Below are 25,047 nucleotides of genomic sequence, written 5' to 3' on the forward strand. Positions count from 1 at the left end.
TGGGATTGCAATGGGATTTCTTTTATTAGTATTGTTAGATTAGATAAGGGATACTTACTATAATAAAGGTAGTTTAAGAAATAGTAATAAGTTTAATTTCAAATTTGAGAACTTGTAAATAAAAGAAAACAAATTAGAAAAAAAAAATAAAAGAAAAACAAATTTTCTAGAGAATACATTAATTATAATATTTCAATCTAAATTTATCAAGTTTTTATTACTTTAAAAAACCAATTAAAGTGGTTAAATGATGTTTTGCTTAGTGGCACAAAAATAGACCAAATAGGTACCACTTCACACAACAACATTTTTTGTTTATTAGTATAAGGATATTAGGAGCTATGGACATAAATTTAGAACTACGGTCTACGACCCATTTTAACCAACTCATATTTACCTCCTAAACAAAAATTTATGTATTCACCATTGTTTATTAATTTGATGGATCATTTATAGTGGACAAAAAACTAAGAATATTAAAAATTATAATAAATACATTCAAACTTGTTTGAATTTTTTTATTTGAGATACCCTAGTATTATATGTATGATGCAGCACAAGTGGGAAAAATCTTGATGTTGTTTTACAAAGGGGTCGTGGCAACCTTATTACCAACGACGGCATCTTAGTGGGATGTCCTGGATAAGCCAATAAGCCATCGTTGACAATAGCGACAACCCATTGTGAAACACGACAAGATATTTTTTTTCTTAATTCTTAGTGTTTGCACGATGCATGGATCTGCTATGTCATGATGAATTTGTTGCATCAAAATAATCGAATATGTTCCAAAAGATCAAATCTGTTGCCTTATATTGAAATCCGTTTTTACCAAATATATATATATATATAATTGACAGGCCCGGATTAATTTGTAATTTCAAGAAATCATGACTATTTTGATAAATTATGAATCAGAATAATATATTTGTGATTATCTCTAAAGAAATTTTCAAACTTGTTACAAATGTTTTTTTAAAAGACAATTTTTTTTCTAACAACTCAAACTTAACCTTTGTGTTTTTAAAAGACTTTATCTTTGTCACCGGACCAGCACTAGTCCCACAACTAAATTATGTTTGTAATACGAATTTTCTTATCTTAAACTTATTGAAAAATGAATGTCTATATGTAGGTCTACAATCTTTTTACCAAATTATACTAGCAGTACTTCTACAACATATTTATATAAACTTATGGGAAGGTTATCCCGTCCTTCGCATATACGTACTTTATAGTTCATAATCCAGCCATAACAACATTTAGAAAATTAAATTAGCAATTCCATGGTAAGTTGGCGAAATGAACTTTTAAAACTCGTGCAATATTCCTATTGAACTGTCCTTATTCCAAGATTTTGCACCAAAACTTTCAAGTTGTGGGTCCCATTTGGGTGCACTATTGATTGTAGCTCGATTATCATGATTTAGATCCGGGGATTTTACTGGAACCAACCTACCTATCTTATGGGATATATGTACTGTTTGTATACATTTAACTTTCTCTAAACCCTACTAATAGCATTGCTATTGGTGGAATCTCTATTAGGTTTGATCGATTGATTGTAACTCGAGAATAGAGGTAAAATAAAGACTCCACCCAAGAAACAAGAGTCGGTTTGCGAGTAACATCATCTAAATTCGACAATTGAGCATACAATTCATTTAGGCTGTACACTACGTCATCGCCACGTAGGAAACGGGGCTTCGATGCCCTTCTCCATAACGCCCCGCCGTGGTTTAAAAGCCTCTTTTACCCGCCTCATTAACACACACACACATATATATATACGCATGTGTGTGTGAGAAAGTGAGGCCGTCTCCCCTTGAGCGCCTGTGTTTAAAGCCTCTTTCCTCCCCCCACCCCCCCCCCCCCCCCCCCCCCGCGGCGGTGTTAACCAAGCCCCCTTTACCGCCCCATAACGACCCGTCTTAGTACCATGTTTTGACCATCTTCTGGCAGTTTCACACTTTCACAACCAACTCTGCCAACAGTTTCATCAACGTTGGCATTATCTATTTATCTGAACTCATTTGACCACAAAAGTCAAATCTAAAGTCATCTTGTTTTCTTGACAACAAAAGTCTAAAAAACACTAAAAAAGTGTAATTTCTGGTCTGGTGGCTTACATAAAGTGATCAACATCTGCACATGGTTGGAAAGTTACATCAAATGAACAAATGAAAAACAAAGACTACTCCTTTTGCTCTCCACCATCATTATCATCTTCATAAATCGGGCTAGCAAGTAACGCCTTCAAAGTACTCAAGTCCTCATGATCAGTGGTCGAGACCAGCTCCAACATCACGGGAAAGCTAACGTCGCTCAAAGTCTTAAACGCGTTGGCCAAATCACCCTCAGCATCAGCTTTATAATACTCATGATCTTCAATCCGCTTCCCAGCCTGTTGAAGTTTTATGCCGTCCCTCATACCATCTTGACGACCAACAAAATCCGCCGATGCTGCCAACTCAGCAATAGCATTCCTGAATTCCACGCTTCCACAAATTACCTCAAATGATCGAGGAATCCCTTTGGTTATCAGCCAGCGTCTCTCTTCCTTCAAGCGGGCCAGATCCGCCTCACGCTGCTTCAACTGCTCTTCTTTCTCCTCCAATGCCTTTCGGGACACATTAAGTTTGTTGGTCAAATTCTGTTCTTTAACCTTATAATGGTCTACAAGCTTCTCCATATTATTAACATACGCCACATGCTCATTTCGCTCTGCCACCATCATATCGACCCAAGCAGAACGTCCAACTCCCTTTACAGCAGCGAGAGGTAAAAGATTATCAGGCTTCACAATATCTGCTTTCACGACCTCCCGATCACCTAAAACGATTAGATAGTGTACAAAGCACATATAAATATATAAGAAAGAAAATAAACTGGACAAAGCGCTCACCCGCCAATGCTGCTAGCTTGATTTTTCTCTTCTCCTTGAAGTCTTGCATCATGTCCGACACTTTCCTCTTTTTATGTTCAGACGACTTTGAACGAAAAGCCAGCTCCCTTTTGCTTGTATCAGGAGAGCCTGCAGAAGAGTCCTTAGTAGCACCCACCTTTCGTTCACCTGGTTTTTTAGCGCCAATAAGCACACCTCCCGCAACCATAGGCCCTTCAACATCTCCCTTACCCACATCCTTCTCTTCATGTTCTATTCCGCGCACTGACTTCCCAGCCGCACCAGTGCCAATGCCACTCGCGACTTGTCTAGTTTGCTTTGACAAAGAGGAACAAGATTTCTCAGATTCATCAAGTTCAGAAATAAAATGCACAAAAACAGACCCGCGCCCAGCTGAGCCATCACCCGCCTTCGACTTTGTGAAAGCAAAAAAACTTCTTAGGGCTGTAAGCGAACCGGACATCCGTTTATGCTCGTCCGTTTAATAAACGAATCGGACACGGACAAAATTTTTTTGTTCGGTAAGCTTAACGGACGAACACGGACAAAGGCCGCGCTTGTTTAATAGTGTTGTGTGTTGAAAGTTTGTGGATTTTGAACACCAAAACATTATTTTGATGTAATTATTTGTTTGGTTACTATGCTAAGTTTTAAGTAATTTTGGATATCATGTGGTGTAATGTTCATTTGTGTTTATGTTAAGTATTTTGATATGCTTATGTTTGTTTGTCCATTAACGTTCATCAGTGTCCATTAGTGTTTGTTGTCATTAGTGTCCGTTAGCATCCGTTTACAATACTAACAAACGGACACAGACAAACTCAATTCCTTAATGAACAGACACGAACACGAATTTTTGTTTGTAGGGTGTTCGTGAACCGTCCGTTTGTCTGACAAAAGCTTAACAGACGAACACGGACACGGTCTTGTCTGGTTTGGTTCGGTCCGCTTACAACCCTAGTTGATTTGGACAAAAATAAATTGTATATGGGTTCATTTGGGTCATCTAAAAATCAATTAAGGGATCCATCTGGGTTTCCTTAAATTAGTCAACGGGTGAACCTACTTTTGTACTTTTTCTAAAACGACTCATTTCAACCCGACTCCATTTTGACCGTTTTCACCTGAACCAAATTGATGTTTTTCAAAACGAACCGTTATGACCCGGACTCAATTTTCTTAGAACCCATATTGGCTCGAACATGTTTTGACTTGTGATCCGAACCACCCAGTTTGCTAGGCTTCTGTTCATCTGCTGATCATATCTATGAAAGTAAGAGTTCTTTACCTGCCCTTGTTGTAATTTATAGACTGCCATCTTAATCATACGATCTCCTACAAGACTTCGCACGTGCCCAAAAAATTCTTCGTTATTAATATTATTGCTCTGAGAATAACATACACATTTAGCATAATTATAGGTTCATAAAACATATAACACAACAAACAACATTAAAAATAAATAAATTACCATACCCTTAATCGAGCATATAGGCCCTGAAGTTGCATAGCTCTATCTTTATCAAGTTGTGGTTCTATAACCGCTAACAACAGTGCAAAAGGAACCTGCTTTCCAGCTCGCTTATTCGTTGCTTGCTGATTACTCATTGATGGTCAATAGTTACAACTGCATTGATCATAGTCAATGAATTTCAAATTAATCTTCATATAAACTTACTTACTTTTATACTTGTGCATTTGCCCTATAATTATTTAACTTAAAATAATTATAGGACAAATGCACAAGTATAAAGAAGTGCAAACAAATACCCTGGATCAAACTTATATACATTAGTTTAAATATAACCACAGCCATTCTCATTCATAATAAAAGTCAGGATGCACAAAATATTATAGTTGCCTACAATTTAAACATCCAAGATAAAAATAACTAAGGTATTTCACAATTCTCAACTGACAGATATTTAGCTGGTCTGCTTGCTGCAGTGTCGGGTCTTCGTGGGATTTGTTACGTTGACTTACATCATGCGAGGTGTCATTTGGTGGATGTTGAGTTTCTAAACCGATCGCGCACCGGTTTAGAAACTTTTCAATAATCATAACATATGTATGTCGCTGAAGGCAGGTGCAAATAAAACCAGATGGTCAATAGTAACAACTACGGGACGGGGTTGTTTGGCAATCTTGTGCTGAACCATTAAGAGGCCTGACTAACTAAGAGGTAATCCCTAAACCACAGTTCAACATGACTCTGAAACTTAGAGTGTAAACGAACCGAACGAACACGAAAAAGGCCTTGTTCATGTTCGTTTGTTAAGGAAATAATGTGTTCACGAACACATACCGAAGGAGACTTTATGTCCATGTTCGTTCGTTAAGGGAATGAAAGTGTTCACGAACACAAATGAAATTAGCGGAACCTAGAGATTGAGGTCGATGTATGCATCAACATGAATGATGAGAAAGGAAATGCAAACAATGCAAAAACGATGTGAGAATATGATTTCTTATTTTATGTTAGAGGCAATAAATTAAAGAATATAAAATGTTTAGATAAAATAAATAAATGTACAAAACTTTCATGAACAACGAACACATTACCGAACGTTCACGAACATAGTTGAACGAACGGGGGCTCTGTTCATGTTCGTTTGTTTAACTAATCAATTGAAAATTTTCATTTATTAAACGAACGAACATAAAACTTCCCGCCCAATGGTTCACGAATTGTTCACTGACGTTTGGTTCACTTAAAAGGTGTTTTTTAAGTGAACCAAACACGCTCTACCTCTGTAGGTAGGAACCATAAAAACCAGATGTAACATGAACTATACAAGTCATATTAAACAAACTTGAAGGCGAAAATAAGCCCTATTTTAGACACTCAAATGAACTTGCATCAGTAAAACATTGTAGACGAAAGCTAAATATCTATCAGTTGAGAATTGTGAAATACCTATAGATCTCCCGTTAGTTTGTACCGTTAAAATCGGTCATTTACATCATGAAACCCAACCCGGTAAGAAAACCCCCTCCCTTTAACGGTGTTGACCACATGGGTGATTTTTGCTTTTTCTTTGAATGTGAATTAACCAAAATACCGTTGATATTAAGAATTACACCGCCCCGTTACCAAGTTATAGTGTTGGGTTGTGCATTAGTTAATAATAATAATTTATTACCCGTGACTTGATGCTCCTTTTGTAAAACTTGTTTAGACCAAGCGTAGTGGGCGCCGCCACCCACTACCATGTCATCAGCATGGGGCACCGTTGAGGGAGAGCGACAAAGAAGGAGAGAACCTTGGAGGTTGACGGTGGAAATGGTTAGTGAAAATCCCTCCATTACACATGGGCTAGTCAATTAATGTCTCATTTTATCTATATGGCAGTGACTTGATAAATGTTTGAAATGTATAATCATCTCATTTAAATGGTCAGTAAAATCATAAGCAATTAGATAATATCACTTACTCATGAGACTCGTTACATGCCTACTTATAACAATCTAGACAATGCATGGCTATTACTTATCTCAAACAGGTCAAACAGAAAAGTTGGCTTAAGAAGATAAGACATCAAACAGGTAAAAATGAGTATTTTTAACGTATACAACTACAACCTATAACATTATATACACTTCAATACGTAACAAATTTCAAAATACAACATAAGATATAACTTACTCCACAATACCAAAAACCCATCAAATATCTTACATTCGTGCGAAAATCCTATTCAAACCGAGCAATCTACCCTTACTCCAAGATTTTGCACCCGAACTTTCAACCTGCGGGTCCCGTTTGGTTGCACTATTGATAGCAGCCTGAGACAAGAAGTAAGATAAAGACTGCACCCAAGAAACAAGAGCCGGCTTGCGTGTGACATCATCTGAATCCGACACTTGAGCATACAAGTCATTTAACACCATGTTTTGACCATCTTCCGGTAGTTGCACAACCAACTGCGCCAACAGCTTCATTAAACTTGGCAATACCTAAACACAGTTGACAACAAAAGTCAAATCTAAAACCCGTGTTGACCACAAAAGTCAAATTTTGAAAATACAGGCTTAAACTTAAATCTTAATTACCTGTATATCGACCAATGAGAGAAGTCTTAGTAATAAATCTAGAAGCTTCTTACAAGGCTCCAGCTCATCATTCAACTCTTTCCATTCACTGCATAAACTGCTAGCTTTCTCCACAAGAGAGTGAACACAGTAAAAAGTTGACGGACTGCCAGCTGGCAGATACCGAACCAATGCAGCAACACCAGAAGCCATACCTTCAAACGGGGTGACACCTGGAAATCCCTGTAATTTAAAAATAATAATAATAATAATAATAATAATAATAAGTGGTTATCAATAGTTTTAGCTGTAATTAACGGATAGATACCTCTAATGATCTTTGCATGTAATAATAAACAAGTTGCTCCTTAAGTAAAACCCGTTCACTATCAACCTCTTTCCCGGAAGAAATGAAAGCCACAAATGTTGAATGTGAGGCTCGGGTCACTTTCCCATTTGGGTGTCCCATGTATCTGGTATCGCATGTGTTAAGTAAATGGATCTATGAGTAACCATCACTTTTTATTAGACATGTAAATGAACCGAACGGGGCTTGTTCATGTTTGTTCGTTTAACTTCAACCGAACACGAACATTCAAAATGAACGGATGTTCTTGTTCATTTTCGTTTATGTTAGTTCATTAATATTCTAAACGAACGATTCACAAACATAAAAACAAAAAGTGACCATATTTGAATGAACATAAACAACACGAGTAAAAACTGAGGGCGAATATTGAAACTAAAGTCTAAATACCATTATCGTTATTTCAAAATAAGCAAACATCTAGATAAAAATCAAATTGATTTCAAATTAATATTAGTTATAGACAAATATGAATGAATGTTTAAACGAACATAAACGAATGAACACATAAAAAACATAAATGAACGAACATAAATAAAACGGCCATAAACGAATGCTCATGAACGTAAATGAAGGGATTACACATTTGTTCATGTTCGTCCATTTAAGTAAATGCACAAAAAGTTGTGTTAGTGTGTGTGTCTGTTTTTTAAATGAACGAACTTCCTGGTGAACAGTTAACGAACCGTTCAATGAACGTTCAGTTCATTTACAGACCTACTTTTTATCAAGTATGAACTAAAGAAATACATTTGTTTTTAAGAAACTAGTATATGTGTAAAAAAAATTATATATCATGGATACAAGAAAAGAATGGGAGCCACAGTCTTTCTGAACACTGAAGTCGGTATGCCATCGGCACAAGTTGGAATCACACGCATATAAAATAAGATTCTAGAAGTCTGCATTTCATCTTTAGACCATGTAAACTCCATTTTGTTTGAAGAAACTATAATCCAAAAAATATATATATATTACATGAGTAATTAAGAAATGAATAGTAATATAATTATATAATACTTACCATGAACTTTGGTCAAATCAGCATATGAAGGTATGGATTCAACAAAAGAAACACAAGCCATATGATCCTCTTGAACACTACCAGCAACAGCCCTAATTGTATCCATATATTCATTCAATCTCATACGTCGAAAATACTCCAAACACGAAAACGATATTAATATCTTAACCGATATATCCAACTGGACTTCTCTAGATACATCAGGTACCAACTTCTGTTTAGTAACAGCCAAAGCAAAGAACACAACCATAAGAAAGGCAGGCTCGGTTATTTTCTCCAAATCTTGAATCAGCTCTTCATGTTTCCCTTGAAGCATCAACGCCACCTGGCGATGTGACATGTACACATCTTGACAAAAGTCCCATATAAGATTTTCCACTTTCGATTTACAGCTTTCACTCGCTTGAGCATATTGTTTGCAAAACACACCAGTAATCACTCCCGCTTCCTTAAAAACAACACTTTGCAAATGTTCTTTAACTTCACGAATCCCAAGGTTACTAAAACTGATATTAACCTCAAGAATCTTTGAATAAAACCGTCTTAAAGGAAAGATTTCAGTTAATAATGCTGAAGAAATACATAAAAGAAAAGAATCCCTACACGCCACGTCACCACTTCTAGCTAAAGCTAATGATATGCATTGAAGCAAAACATTATCTTTAACTTCATTCACATTTCTCGAAACTAAATCACGAGCAATAATATCAATTCGTTTCTCAGCAGAACTTCTTAAATCCATTAAACCAGTAGATATTGACCGATTGGAGGCCCGCAGGGCCCCAGCAGCACCCATAACAACAGAAAACGGGGCGTATCGTGGATTAGAAGCTTCTAGAATCTCTCGCGAGAAAATGGCAATCTTCTCGAATGACTGTGATTGGATACAGTTATAAAGAACCCATTCAACAAGATGCAGTATCATCAAGCCGTGTAGCACATTACTCGTGGGCCCGCCTTCTTTACTCCAAATTCCAAATAACGAGTCAAGAATCCGAACAAAGTGAATACTCCCACACGAAGATAAAGCATAACCGATACCAGCAAGTACGCTCGGGACAAGATCATCAAACAAAGAAACCAACTTATAATCTTGTTCAATCAGTTTACAAAACAAATCCAAACAACGCGTTCTCGTATCTTCAGACACCGCGGGCACAAACGTAAACGCACCAAGAAGAAGAATCCCTTCAGTGAAGAACAACGCGCTCTTATTCGAACCCGACTGCGACGAAAACAGTCGAAACAAAACATTTACCGAAGAATTTACAAGCGCAACAGAATGTTTCGACGCCTTCCTAATCCATATATACAACAGTCTGAGAAAAAGCGGATACGATTCGGAAGGCAAAGACAGGTCCGAAGCCGACAAAACAGAATTTATAACTTTAACTTGCGGTTCCGCGACATAAAGCGAGGTCCCGGAGCTAATTAAAGTTTGTAAAGACTGGTAATGCTGTTGAGTGAATGATTTTTGGTTGAGTGATTCCCTAAGATCAGCCCATGCCTGGACTATGGCCCGAGCCGATTGCGGTGCAGATTGTGCAGCATTATTATTATTATTATTATTATTATTATTATTATTATTATTATTATTATTATTACCAGTGCTGCTGTTTGTTTTAATCCATTCTTCAAGGAAGAATGGTTGACTTTGTTTGGCCATTTGACCTACAAATTATAATAATAACTGATTCAATCAAATATGCAAGCAATAATATCATATTAATTATATAAATGTATGAATTAGGGTTTCCAAACAATTAAGGCTCAGAATTATAAGCAGAATGAATAAATTGTGATTTTAACTGGAAATTAAATGAAATTGGAAGAAATTAAACGTACGAGAAGTTGAAAGTTGTATTGATAGTAGGCGAGTACTAATTATGAAGCTAATTGGTTGCTCCGGTGACCGGAATCCATGGCCGTCGTTGTTGGTTCACTCATCCGTCAGGTAAATGGTAGTTGGGGAAAACGAGCCCTAAATTCTCGTGGTGGGCAAATCAACACCCGAAAATTTAATCGAAACAGAACCGGTTCGGAATGGAATAAAACCGTAGGTTTGAGACATGTTTGTGATTTTTTTAATCAAAACCGGTTTTAAACTGGTTAACTGAATCAAAAGTGAGCAAAAAATAACTTCGTTTTGGATGGAGGTGGCTAAAAGTGAGCAAACCATGAGAACAAAAATGATAGTTTACTTTGTTAATTAAAAGGGTACTCTTGTTATTTTATACTAGTTTAACATATTAGAACTAACGGAGTTAGTGATTTGAAATGAAATAGCAATAAAATGAAACCACAAGGACAGAAATGATTGAAAATAATTTTTTGGACAGAAATGGCGGGTTACTCTATTAATCAAAAGGGTATTTTTGTTATTTCGTACTAACTTAATAGACTAGAACTAACGGAGTTAGTGATTAGGAATGAAATGGCAAGAAAATAAAATCACGAGGACGGAAATGATTGAAAATAATTTTTTGGACAAAGTTGGCCAAAGGAGCAAACCACAGTGACGAAAATGTCAGTTCTCTCTTTTTTGGAGCCTATTTTAACGTTGTGTTCTCGAGCTACTTGACTAATATAAAAGAAAAGAATGAGAAAATTTTCTTTTCCTAGATTTTTCTATTATTTTTCATTTATCTAACTCAAGAACATAATTTTTTTCTATTTTATTTTTTTTCTTTCTTTAAAAAAACCTTTAAAACACAATATTTTTTTCTTTCCTTCCATTTCATTTGTTTTCCATTCATTTAAGGAACAAAATGCAAGGATGGTTTATTGGTGTAGTTGGATAACCCAAAATAACAAATATTTTAATAGTAAACGAAGTTGTTCTATGCAAGACGATTGGAGACATAAAAACACCTGGTTTCTTATGAGTCAAGAATAGATTCAAAGAGGTTGTGATAGATTGAGGTGGTTGGTCAAATGCTAATGTTTGATGCTTGTTAGTGAATGATTCAAAGAGGCCCTATTTTTTTATTCATTTCAGACTCTCAAAATGATTGGCCAGTCCAGCAGCCCTGCTTCTTATTGCATGACCAATCAAATTTAAAAATCTAATTACATATACTTTCTTATGCCATAAAAAAGCATACTTTCTTATATTTTAAAAAATATGAATTTGCAAGGCCCTCAATATTTCTTCTCAAGTTCCACTTGCACTAAAGTTCACATGATACAAGAAAATTATCATTTTGACCAACCAAAAGTCAAAACAATAAACAAACCTAAGCTGTCTTAGAACAAAACGGTGGTACAAAAAGCAAATCATTTTAAGGTGGCTCTCTTCTCTCACGAGACACCTTTCAAAAAGCCACCCTTTACAACCAACACAAAAACACACCACAAGATTAACCACTTCTCGTGACACCCCAAAAGCATGAATCCAACTCATGTATACATGTGAAATCACACAAATTATGAGCCTTGTGTTTGTCAAATGTACATACTATAAAAGTATAAAACATCCTAAAACATATCAAAACAAAACATATATTAAAACTGTTTTGTTGTTGTTTAAACTTTAAAGCACCAAGAAATGGTTAAGGAAAGAAATGCTCAAAACCAAACATTAAACCATTTTGTTGATATCCATGAAACGGTGCCCGAAGAAGAGGAAGAAGACGACGACGTGGAGGAGATGAAACAACAAGCTAATCATCATCATCATCATCATAATCATAACAATAGTAATAATCATAATAATAATAATAAAGTGGCTGGTCAAAAACCACCCGAGAAACGACTAAACCAGCCACAAATGATGAAGTTTCGCGAAGGCAAAAGAAACACCCCACACACTAGTTTCAGCAGGCAAGTTTCGCTAGAAACGGGCGTGTCAAAGCTTAACAAAGCGAATGATAATGAGATGAAATCGCTTCCGAGGAGTGGAAGGAGTTTTAGTGGCTTTGGAACGTCTCATGGGGCCGAGGCGAATTACAAGAAAGGTGATTTTAATCTGTTTAGAACGAAGTCAACGCTTGGGAAACAATACTCGTTCATGTTGCCGTTGAGAAAGGAAAGCGGGTTTGATCAGTTTCAGAAGAATATTAATGGTGAGGAGGGTGTTGGGCTTCTTGATGAAACTGTTAATAAAAGTGTGCCTGCTGGTAGATACTTTGCTGCTCTTACTGGACCTGAACTTGATCAAGTCAAGGTACTTTTTAAGTTTTGTTAAATATAGAATATTATTAGATTATTAGTATTAGACTATTATGAAGGCCTCAAGATCGATTAAAACATGATAATGCGTAAATAACAACAAGAACGAAATTGTATTATTGATTTTGTATTGAAACGGATGATTACGATGGTGGTGGCCGGAGGTATTTATAGCCTCCGGCAGTTAATCTAGCAAGGGTTGCGACGGTTAACCAAATAAAACCTTCGTATCGTTTCTAATATTCCTAATTACAATTTTTACACAAACTATCATCTACTTACATTTTGCACCCTGGCTACACTAACAGAACTTTCTAACAGAGTTTATCTATTCTATAATACACTAACGAAATATTTAACGAGATGGATGATTAAACAACATATTAGTGTATTACATAATTTGAGTTTATTTGTCTTTAAACCTTGGTTTTAAAAAGCGTGTGACGCCCCCAACGCGTTTGATCCCAAAAGCTGATGCTGTGGGAAGCGCACACATTTGCGAGGGGTTCGTTATTAAAAAACACCCGAAAAAGTATTTAGAGAAAAAATTTTAATTTGTTAACTTTTAAATACTAAAATATAAGATATTCGAACAAAACTGATCGGTTTTCATTAAACTCAAAACGATTACAATAAAGTGGCAGGCAGACGGGCAACAAGCTGTGCCGCACTCTTGATGCAAGCAATTTAAAATCAACTCTAGCCCACGGCCCGAGTTAGATTTCTATATGTTAACACTAATAATAAGTTAACAAGTTTCACTAACTTAAGTCATTAATTTCAGTCATAATCTGTCAAAACTAATCTCTAATAAACTTTGGTTTTGCAGGATACTGAAGACATACTTCTACCAAAAGACAAAAAATGGCCCTTTCTGCTTCGGTTTCCGATCGGTTGTTTCGGGATGTGCTTAGGATTGAGCAGCCAAGCAATCCTATGGCACAATCTTGCAATCAGCCCAGCCACAAAGTTTCTACACATTCCACCACACATCAACCTTGTTCTTTGGATCTTAGCGCTAACCGTGCTCGTGTGTGTCACCATTACATACCTTCTCAAATGCATATTCTACTTCGAAGCAATCCGAAGAGAATTCTTCCACCCGGTGCGAATCAACTTCTTTTTCGCACCATGGGTGGTATGCATGTTTTTAACCATAGGGGCTCCACCTATGCTAGCACAAAAGCCGCTTCACCCCGCGTTATGGTGTGCTTTCATGATCCCGTATTTCCTCCTCGAGCTCAAAATCTATGGCCAGTGGCTATCTGGAGGCAAGCGACGTCTCTGCAAAGTGGCTAACCCGTCTTCTCATTTATCCGTTGTGGGAAACTTCGTTGGCGCGGTTTTGGCTGCAAGAGTTGGGTGGAAAGAGCCGGGAAAGTTTCTTTGGGCGGTCGGGTTCGCACATTATCTTGTGCTGTTTGTGACTTTGTATCAAAGGCTGCCGACGAGTGTGGCGTTACCTAAAGAGTTACATCCGGTTTATTCAATGTTTATCGCAGCTCCATCGGCTGCTAGTATCGCTTGGGAGGCTATATACGGTGAATTTGACGGCTCCGCAAGGACTTGCTACTTCATCGCGTTATTCCTCTATCTTTTGCTCATCGTACGCATCAATTTCTTCTTAGGATTCAAGTAATACCAATTCCTTGACGAATAGCTATTAACTTATTAAGTTATCAAGACGCATTAACTAATGAATTGCACTACGCAGGTTTTCAGTCGCATGGTGGTCTTACACGTTCCCAATGACTACGATATCGATCACATCGATCAAGTATGCGGAATACAACCCTGGCGTTCCAAGCAAGGGCATCGCGTTGACGTTATCGTTTCTTTCATCGTCCATGGTGTTTGTGTTGTTTGTGTCTACGTTACTACACGCGTTTGTGTGGCAGACGTTGTTTCCTAATGATCTTGCTATTGCAATCACTACTACAAAGCACATGAGAGGGAAGAAGCCTATGAATCTGAAGCGTTGGGCAAAGCAGTCGCTGGTTTCGATCAGGAAGAATGGTTCGGGTGATAAGCAGGAACCGGAGAATGAGCAAGGGTGAAGAGGATATTAAAGGATATTAAATTATGCAATTCATATAGGATATTGAATCAATCTATGGCTTGTGATTTTAGTATGAATGTATTGAAACTGAACAAAGCTGATATGATCATTGATCAAATGCGAATAGGCGAATATAATTCTATTGTAACCTCATGTGGATCTGCAACAAGTTTCGCCGATCACCAATCCGAAATGAGCTAAATGCAGGAAGTACAAAAATAACTAAAGCATTTAACAGTATGCAGAAAGTTAACAAAATTTGGTGATAAACAGATGATGCTATGATTTATTTGAGGCTCCGTTTGACTTGAGTGCTCTAACGAGCTTTTCCTGGAGTTGCAATAAGCGAAACGATCATCACAATGCTACGGCTCACGAGCTTTTACCATGATCGCAATAAGCAAAATGATCACAGCAACATCAAGATGGATTTAAACCGAAGTTGTTTCCGAACATCAGTGTTGTAAAAATCCCGACTAGGCGCCAATTAATAATCGATCAGCGCCTAATCGGGATTTTTACAGCGATTATTCGCTAGTCCCCACCACACTGATTCATTTTGGGCTAGTCGGTCAATGATCAAATCCGACCAAAATCAGGATTAATCAAACTTAGTTGGCTTTTTCTGATGAGGTTCTGGCCAAAATCGGTGGTTTCCGGTGAGATTCCGACCAAAATCAGCAGTTTCCAGCGAGATTCCAGCCAATTTCCGGCCAAAATGCGTTTGTGTATATATAAAAATGAAAATTACATATAAAAATGTATGTATATATTAAACTGAAAATTATACGTTAAAGTCCGATCTGATTAATCCCGATTAATCCCTAGTCCCCACCCCACCGCCCGACTAGTGATTTTTGCAACACTGCCTAACATTGCTCACAAATTCATACTTGTACCCAATTAACAAATAAATCAGTTTAAATTTTATACTTACATGGACAATTCTTTCTACAGACTAAAGCCAAACACAGTGGCTGGACATTTACGATTTATTGCGAACAAATTCACTAGAAAGAAGAGATTTGTTTTGTTAGCTGCTGCATATCCTATGTCCGGTTCGGAACCATGTTATTCGCAAATATACTATGTGAGTTCATGGCGGAACATGTTTTGTTACTGCAATAATGGCTGCTGTTCTTCCTCTTTCTGCAACTTACTCAGCCGTCTTTTTGCATAAACTGCCACTCCAATGTTTGTCATCACCGTTAAAAGAAACCCAACCACCGTGCATACAATCTGTTGCGCTGAAATCATTCGTTTTTCATTTGATGCATCCGCCAGTGTTTTTATCATTATACCCCTGAAATCACCACCATATCCAAAATACATTTAAGCATAGTTTAATAAACAGTTCGTGTTTTGGTTGACATGTTAATCCGTATAATTAAACAAAACATATTCTAGCAACATATATATATATATACATATATATTATAAGTTGAGCCCGCCAACCCGTTAAATAAAATAAAAATACACACATTATAAGTTCAACTAGTCAACCCGTTTAAGTTACATTGGTTGTGTAAATTTAAACAAATTTTAAATGTGTTGGTCACTGCAGTGGCGAAGCTTGGACGAGTTCGTCGGGGGGGGGGGGGGGGGGGACTCAGAATGTATTAAAAAATTCATAAACGCGCGTGGCCAGGCTCAAATGTTAAGTAAAAAACGGGTAACTTTACACTAAGTAAAAAAATTTAGGGCGAAAACATGTAAATTTACACCACTGCGAAAAAAACAGGGGGGGGGGGTCGCTAACCTTAGCCCCTGTTGGTCAGAACAATTTATTTGACACGAATAAATGTATTGAGTCGTATTCAGGTTAGAAAGAAAAGAAATCTTACGTGTATATAGCAACGAATATTTCAGGAACCATTCCAACCAAAGTCCCAAACAAGTACGGACCGAACCTAACACCAGTTGCCACAGCACAGTAATTGTACACCACATACGGAAACGGTGAGATCCTCAACAGTATCACAGCTTTAAACTGATTAAACCAGTTCCCTTCACCCGCTAACCTCAAAATCGAAGCTTTCTTCGGAAACCTTTCCAACCATTCCTACAAAACATAAAAAAACCGACAAAAATATTTTTAAAAACCCATAATCATAAAACAAATGTAATCATATGAAAACAGTACAACAGTTAAAACACTCACTTCGATTTTGTGGTAAAACAGTGATCCGATGAAGTAAGGAAGAGACGTGCCAATGATTACACCACCGATGATTAGCAGAAACCCGAAACCATAACCGAATGTCATTCCAGCCACCCACATTGACGGTGTGGACGGTAAAAAGATCGTTGGGAGTAATGCAACCGAAGATACTATTAGGATGGCTAGAATTGGCTTCTTGAATGTCTTCGTCTCCCAGTTTAAAATCGGTATCACTTCCTGAAAACCATTGATATAAGTTTTCATGTTCATAATTCTACGCATCTATACTATATTACAATACATTTGAGGATGACGAGATTGTCAATGTAAAGGCGCAAAATTGTCTTTTACGAATTTGACTAACTTAAATATCTTTTTACACGCATATGTTAATTATGCGATTAAATTAAACACAATAAAGTAAATGATTTAGACTAAAACTTCAGTTATGTAGTTATTACAATTAGTAACAAAATTCCTTTAGAAATCTAATTATGTAAACAGTCAATTTTCTGTTTTAACTAAATGCTCAAAATCGTTTTTATATTTTAAACTTTTATTAAGCCTTCAAATCTATATGATACCTACCAATGTCTATGTCTATGCAAGTTCGTCGGGGGGTCCGCACTCAAAATGTATTAAAAAATTCATAAACGCAAGGCCAGGCTCAAATTTTAAGTTGAAAATGGGTACATTTACACTACGTATAAAAAATTTTCGGACGAAAACAGGTAAATTTACACCACTAGGCATAAAAAAAAAGAGAGGAGCCCGGGCCATCCCGGGCCTAACTAAACTTCGCCCTGCTAGTGTGTTGCGTTTCCCCATGCATTACATTGGCACTGCTCTCAAGTCCCAATGGATAAACGAACACGAACTAAACGACTAACTCTCGTTTATATTAATCAAAAAATATAACTTAAAAAACTGATTACAATCTCTCAACCCTAACTCGTGTATCTTATAAATTTTAGCATCTAACCATAACTCGGTTTACATAGACTAACCTAACTTGCTAGCCAAGACATTACCTGCTATAATTACAAAACAATTAGCTAGGAACCGTCTTGCCAATATTGGTCCCAACTTGTTACATGGAGTCCGAAATTACGTCCAACACGCTAAAGTGTGTGCCAATAATAAAGAAACCATTACATTACACAATAAATGAAATATTAATTTTGTACCTTATTCATGAGAAAAGGGCCGATCCATATAACAAAGCAGCCACCCAAAACCACCACGAAAATAATAATAAAAACTAGCTTTGCCCACCGCCAAAGTGACCACCAAACACAACCACCATCACCACCATTACTACCATTGCCTCTGTCACTGTCACGTTCTATTAATATCTCATATTCGTTTCCATGAATCATCGTAACAAAATTTTAATCAATCAAATATTCAAATTGAATATTTAAAATCTTGAATGTATCCGTCAAATTCTGGGCGATGAAACTTAAAACGAAATTTGAGGAAGCAGACGAAAATTTAAATACATGATGGTTAGTTAAATAAGATCGGAAGGTACGATGAGGAACTGGGAAACATGCCGGACGATGAATACAAGCGGTGATGTATGTTTGTATACGAGGAATGGAAATGGAAACTGAGACTGGCAGGCAGCCGAGATTAAGAGTAATTGAATGGAAATCAGTTTTGTTACTTTTAACATAGGCCCATCATGATCATATTCATTGTACGAGTTATGAATTAAATATATATTTATCAAAATTGTATAAACTAGGTTGTTACTCGGCGCGTTGCGCCGGGCTGTTCTGTTGGCCGGGCGTCGTTTCCGTAAGTTGCCGCGATTTGGTTGGTATCAGCTACGTTTTTTACGTTAGCAAAACTAAAGCCCAAAAATAACTCCTCAAAATAACGTATTTAAAACAAAGTAAAAAACGAAACAGCACACCACCTTACTTTTTTGTTGTTTGATCTTGTATGAAATCTATTTAGAAAAAACAAAAGAAAACCATAAAAAAAATATATATAAAAAACCAGCTTGGATAAGGCTCGAACCCGAAACATCTGGGTTACAACATTATAGCAACACCACCACAATAGCTTCATTTTTTGTCACTTTAACTACTTCTAAATAAATAAATACTTAAAACAGATTTTGAAATATTAAAAAGAAATAAACTTAGTGGCTGCCACGTAACATCCACTAATTGGACCATCATACTTTCTACTGCAGCTATAGGTTTACATTTATATATAGTATAATTATTAAATATTTGTTATATTGGAAATATTCAAATTTGTAAAAGTCAAAATTTTCATCTTTTATTAATTGACAGGTATAATAATCTTATTTTAGAAAATAGCTGTCACTGTTTTACATTTTATACTAATTGTTTTCGTTAAACTTTCGTTAGAAAAAGTTAACGCCATTAAGTTTCTTTGAATTTGAATTGATGTTTTAGGGCTTTTGATCGGAATAAGGATACGAATAGATTAATGTAAAACTTACCTCGAAACGGTGCTCTATGCGGCTTGATTTTTGTTATTTGGAAGTTTAAACACATGAATTGGAGCACCGTTTCGTCGTTTGGAGCATTTTTTCGAGATAAGTTTCACATCAATCGTCTTGTATCCTCATTTCAATCAAAAACCCTAAAATATCAGTTTGAAATTTGAAAAAAAACTTAACAACGTTAATTTTTTTTAACTGGTGTCCAATGAAAAACAGTTAGTCTGAAAGTTGGTGGCAGCTTCTAAGGTGGGAATATTATCGACCAACTGCAAAAAAATAGGATTTTTAAAATCCAATTTACCTTTGCAAAATTATACAATATATGAGGTGATAGTTAAGGTTTAGAATCTTTGAAGTCAGGCTTGAAATCCAATTTAATGGTGTTTTCCCCATGGGCCATAGTGATGACTTTTCTTCTTAATGATGTTCTTAGATGAGTCAAGCCTAAAACGTTAAAAACCAGTATGAACGATTGGCATACTACGTCGGTCTTAAAATGTTTGTAAAATCGTAAAAGTTATTGTTTTATTGCCGTTAATTCACCAGCAGAATTTAACGTGGAAGCAACTCTGTGACTCATGGACGGTGAAATCGCATCGGTTAGTGACACGTATGAGTTATAGTCGTCAAGCATGCACCCCTTTTGAGTTATGTGACACTGACACATTTCAAGACCAAAGTTGGCGAGTAAAGTTATTTAATGTTCTTCAAAGCTAACTTGCACTAAAATAAATGATATATTTAATGCTAGAAAGTAAATAGTCGTACGTTTTTTTTTTTTGAACGGCGACTTTCTCAGTTAAGCGGTATCGCGACCGCAATGTGGCCCCACCACTACTCAGGCCAAACTATGTTGACATTATCGGGGCCCATGTTGGCATCTAAGTGGCTTGGCGTTCCCGGTAAAACCCAGTTGGCTCACTCCGCCCGAAAGCACGACAGGTTTTTATGCCCTGGGAAAATCCGGTCGGCATCAAGGATCAAACCCAGGACACCCGGGTCTCCCATCACTTGCGTGGCCAACTGGGCTATTCCGGGTAAAGTTATTTTATAAAAAAAGGATAAAAATAAGAAAGATGAGAAAAATTTGTAGTAAAAAAAAAATAAAAAATAAAATCCTCTAAAAAATAATGAAAAACTAATAAAAAAATAATAACTCAAATTTTAATTAAAAAAAAAAAACGTTTCCACCGTCTTTCTCGTTCTAAAAAAACAAAAAAAAAGACACAATGTTGAGTGAAAAACATCATTGTGTGTTTTTGTTTATCATTATGTTTTGTGTTTATTTTCGTCACTGATTGTGTCTTTTTTTTTCTTGACATTGCGTCTTTTTTTATTGATATTATGTTATATTACTCAACATTGTGTCATATTTTGTTCGTCATTGTGTTATGTTTTACGATCTATTGTGTCTTTTTTGGTTTATCTTGTGTTGTTTGTTCATTTTCAACATTATATGTATTGTATCTTTTTTTTTTTTGCAACGGGAATGGCGGGGGAAACATTTTAGTTTTTTAATTTTTTTCGTTTTTATTTTTATATTTTGAGTTATGATTTTTGTGTTGTTTTTTTAAGTTTTTTGTATGGCCACAAATACTTCTCAGAGCATTCTCATCCAACCCCTTATATTATGTGAGGGGTGTTTTTATAATTTAGAGAGTGATTCAGGTTGTTGTGAGTGAAGAGTTTTTATATTTTAGAAAAAGTAGTGATTTTTCTGTATATTTGTAAAGTTACTGTTCATCCCCTATAATTTTTTAATATATTTTGAAAGTGGTTGTGAGTGAAAGAAAGAGAAAATGTAATGATAAAATGTATAAAAAGTATTATTTAATTGAAATAGAGATAAAATAAAGTGAATTTTATTGTATTTTTTGTTTGAAAATAGTGGATGGGATGAGAATGCTCTCACACTTCTTAATTTTTTTCTCTCTTTAAAGTTTTAACTTTTACCCTTCTATTCCAACACTCTTAAAATCATGTAGCTTTGGTATTTCTTAAGATATTTAAGCATGTCAAACGGGTTACCAAATTAAATAGATAGCTAGTTTTAATCAAGTTTTAAGAGAATTGACAAATTATTGTGAATTTGGATAGACGGGTTGTAAGTGTCTTATAATAAAATTATGAACGTAAATGGGTTGAACTATAAAATTATACATATTTACTTTTTTTTTCTTTTGATTTAAATTGTTTCATGTCGAATGCTTAATTTAAAGCATCATCCAAAACTGACACATTTATTAAACGAGCTAGAATATAAAAATAAAAAATCTTTTCATTCTTATGACGAACATTTCAGACATGTTATAATCGTTATGTCTGATTCCAAGTATGATATAAAAGTTTGCTCATCTTTTATTTTGGGCGAAACTAAAGTTTGCACATTGTTAATTAGAGGTGATGCTAATGTATTGACTACATTAGGATCTTTGTGATCATATGCTCAATGCAAAGCAGCTAGCCGATGAGAGCATCGAGTTTTGTCTTGTATGATGTTATAATTAACCTAATTAGTTTTTGTTAATCAACTGGTTTCGATTTTTATGCTTTTGTAGTATAAATCATAATGTAGTCAATTGCAAATCATTTTGTTCATAAGAGAGAGACTAGATTATAAGAAAAGTTTTATTTCAAATATCACCATAACACATTTTAAACCTATCGGTTGTGGATAACAAAATGAACACTATTAAATGGTACAAGAGCTTGGATATTACAATTCTTCTTAAATAATCAAATAATCAAACGATAACTACACCTGAACTTAAACCACCAAGAAACAGAATAGTAACAAGAAAATAGTAATGAGAAAATAATGTTGATACTATTGTCATATTGATGCCAACAACGACAAACACAAGGTAATATATAATAAGGTGGTGGACAAGACCGGTTTTGTTATACCATTATGAAACTATGATGTAGCTTGCCACAATTTTGGGACATGTTAGGTTCAATCATGATAGTCTATTTGTTTGATTCATATGGATTCTAATACACATATTGTGAGTATACTTTTTATTTTGGGTAATAAAGATTTAAATAAAGTGATATTTTTAATTTTCAGTAATAGTATACCATTATGCCAAATATTATATTTCTAATGGTTTAGTCACATTCACAAACAAACTTCAAAGAGGTCTGGTTCCAAGTCTAATTGTCTCGTTTAAATCTCTTACATGTTAACAAATATAACTTACAAATTGAAGTCACGTGATTTTTTATCTTCAACAAATTATTTTTACTTAAGGTGACATCTAAATCGTTGTGAAAGACTAATTGTTATCACTTATATACATGTGGTAATCAGTGTTGAAGTAAACGCTAGTCGCTAATCGGCTGGTGGGGTGGGGACTAACAATTAATCAGGATTAACCAAGATTAATCGAGATTATTCGACGCTTAGTCAGGATTTTTACAACCATGTGGTAGTTAGTAGAGGTGTACAAAACGGGTTTGGTCAACGGCTGGTCAAAACCGGTTTGACTCAAACCGATTCGGCTTATAAACCGGTTTAGAAGCAAGATAGGCCGGCATGATCACGTCGGTTCGATCCATTTTATAAACTGGTTAGCCAGTTTTAAACCCGAATTCCTCAAACCGGTTCAGTTTTAAAACCGGTGTGGTAGATTTTAAGGGGAACCGGTCCTGAAACTGACGGTTTGGGTCGGTTTGGGAACCGGTTTTAAAGCCAAACCGGTTCAGTTTGCTTAAAACGGGTCTCAAACCGGTTTTTTTTAACACCTCAGGTAGTTAGTCCATTATTTTTTTCTCAAGTCCAAGTGTTGTGCCAAAATGAAACTGTGGGCCACAAAACAATCCATTATTATGAAAGGCTATTTAGTATAGTCGTTAGCGGTTAGCCTGATGCCCTGATTTCAATGGGCCAGAAAGCCCATTAGAAGTGTTGTCGTCGTCAAGTAAGAAAATTGGACTTTGTTTATGATTAGGGCTTTTGACCAGTGTTTTGAATCATTAGAAATATTGAAAAACTCATCCATGTTTCATATATTCTACAATCATGATCATGAAAATGCCAAATATTCTTGGTTTTTTTGCATGATCACTATTGTAGTTTCTGGGCTTAAAAGTCGCTATTGAAATCATTTACTGGTTCAGTTCATCCCCTCAAATGATGATATTAAATATAATCGTGCGATGACGTTCTCACAATTCTCTACTTAAAAACTGGTTACGGTTAATACTTTATAATTTATATAACTTCGGATAACATATATATAACCAGTTTAATTTGTATTTGATACGCTATATGTAAACTTTATCTAGCTTGGATTAATAATTAATCAAGTTGGCAAGTTAAATAATTATTATGGATTATCCTATGTGAAAATTTGTCAACTTTTGGTGTAAAAGTCCAAGCATCCGGAGGTTCATCTTTCTTTTTGCTTAAAATAGAAATAATTTTGACTTTTGATGGTCCAAAGTTCAAATGACATTATGCTTCTTGACTTCCATTTTTATTAGCTCATAGATGGCTAAATGGATTAATGTAGAATATGTGTGTAACATCCGGCCTCTCATAACACCAATATTGTGCCTATCCAATAACTCATAAATTTGTTTTTGGTTGTCTCGATGGAGACTTCCAATAAGGTCACTCATCCTGCTAGTGCTCCCACCTCAACATGCTTAACTGTGAAGTTTTTATGTGCTCCACAGCCAAATAAGTCGGAAACACGTTCATGATTTAAGAGGCATGGTGTGACATTTGTCAATTTTGGGTTATTTTATATTTGTATTCTTAATGTAAACCCGACCCGTTTTGTATCCCGAACCTTTCGATATTATCAAAATGATGAATTTTATGTTATATATTTGTTTTATAGTTGTCGGATCTCAAAAAAAAATAACACCCTTTTCGGTTCTTAAAATGCCTCGAAAACGCTCAAAACGAACTCCAGTGACTAAAACTACCAAAATGAAGACTTGAAAGACCCATTTGTAGTTTGTGCTTTCTTGGGTCTATAACCAACCCATTTTCATGAAACACCCTTTATGAAAGACCCATTCAACTTACCCTATATATACACACCCATCTTCTTCATTTGTGCTTGTTCATTTCCTCATTTATCTCTCAAATTCTTGAATTTTAAGATTGTTCTTCATAGTTTGACTCTCAAGGTCAAAGTAAGCTAATCTTTCATTTTAACTAACTTCTCGATACTTAAAGCTTGATGTTACAACATATATATAATATACACTCCTTGTTTACCTTCGGTCTTTCATTTCTCCGGTCTCGGCCGGTTGAAATGTTGGGCTAGTAAGGCATGCACCAACAAGTCCTTGTTTATATATTTAACAAATCTAAACATATAACTTGTTACACTTGCTTAACTTCTGCATATTTTAGTTTATTGTTCATATTTGTCAAGTTCTGTGGTATTGGGTATGTGGTGACTAGCCTCGGTTTCATCCCGAGTTGAGAACCAAACCAAAAACCGAACTTTCGTTTAAAAGCTTTATTGTTAACTTTTTGAATGTAAAACTTGAGTATTATTATTTATAAGTTATTTTACAAGTTCCATGGTAATTGGGTATGTGGTAACCATCCTCGGTCTTATTTCGAGTCAAGGACCGAACCAAAAACCGAACTAAACCGAGTTCACTCGCTTAAGACACACAAGTGTGTTTTTAGCCACCAAAACTCATATTTTTCTTCAAGATTATATTTTAAATCAATTTTAGTTAATTTCTAAACATACTTGGCATGTCGGTAACCAACTTGATCTTATAACAAGTTCGGACCGATAAAGTTGTATACTTGCTTAACGAACGTTAAGGTTCTTCACAATAGAACTACATACTTGGTTAAGCCTATTT

At 35.7% G+C, this 25,047-nt stretch overlaps 2 protein-coding genes and 1 pseudogene across 2 annotated transcripts; 1 reads left to right on the forward strand and 2 right to left on the reverse strand.

Annotated features, from left to right (window-relative positions):
* Window positions 1-6,461: 6,461 nt before the first annotated feature.
* LOC143607130 (uncharacterized) lies at window positions 6,462-9,994 on the reverse strand. Its single transcript, XM_077082683.1, has 5 exons — window positions 8,329-9,994; window positions 8,109-8,253; window positions 7,266-7,410; window positions 6,959-7,180; window positions 6,462-6,862 (listed from the first exon to the last, which is right to left on the reverse strand). Exons 1-5 carry the CDS (start codon window positions 9,992-9,994, stop codon window positions 6,581-6,583), a joined length of 2,460 nt encoding a protein of 819 aa, XP_076938798.1. The 3' UTR covers window positions 6,462-6,580.
* A 1,881-nt stretch (window positions 9,995-11,875) lies between these two features.
* Window positions 11,876-14,555, forward strand: LOC143607131 (guard cell S-type anion channel SLAC1 pseudogene; annotated as a pseudogene).
* A 1,118-nt stretch (window positions 14,556-15,673) lies between these two features.
* On the reverse strand, window positions 15,674-18,097 carry LOC143607132 (uncharacterized). Its single transcript, XM_077082685.1, has 4 exons — window positions 17,906-18,097; window positions 16,719-16,955; window positions 16,402-16,619; window positions 15,674-15,860 (listed from the first exon to the last, which is right to left on the reverse strand). The coding sequence occupies exons 1-4, from the start codon at window positions 18,095-18,097 to the stop codon at window positions 15,674-15,676; spliced, it is 834 nt and encodes a 277-aa protein (XP_076938800.1).
* Between the last annotated feature and the right edge of the window lie 6,950 nt (window positions 18,098-25,047).

Source organism: Bidens hawaiensis, unplaced genomic scaffold, assembly GCF_021521415.1.
Source record: "Bidens hawaiensis isolate Kalapana, Puna unplaced genomic scaffold, B.hawaiensis_p1.1 tig00079559_1, whole genome shotgun sequence".
NCBI classification, from domain to species: domain Eukaryota; kingdom Viridiplantae; phylum Streptophyta; class Magnoliopsida; order Asterales; family Asteraceae; genus Bidens; species Bidens hawaiensis.

Coding starts and splice junctions, on each gene's coding strand:
- LOC143607130 (XM_077082683.1), bottom strand. CDS start 9,994: ATGGCCAAACAAAGTCAACCATTCTTCCTTGAAGAATGGATTAAAACA. Junction 8,254..8,328: donor TGATTTGACCAAAGTTCATG/GTAAGTATTATA, acceptor TTTGGATTATAG/TTTCTTCAAACAAAATGGAG. Junction 6,863..6,958: donor TCTCATTGGTCGATATACAG/GTAATTAAGATT, acceptor AACTGTGTTTAG/GTATTGCCAAGTTTAATGAA.
- LOC143607132 (XM_077082685.1), bottom strand. CDS start 18,097: ATGATTCATGGAAACGAATATGAGATATTAATAGAACGTGACAGTGAC. Junction 16,956..17,905: donor GCCCTTTTCTCATGAATAAG/GTACAAAATTAA, acceptor AATGGTTTTCAG/GAAGTGATACCGATTTTAAA. Junction 16,620..16,718: donor TGTTTTACCACAAAATCGAA/GTGAGTGTTTTA, acceptor TATGTTTTGTAG/GAATGGTTGGAAAGGTTTCC.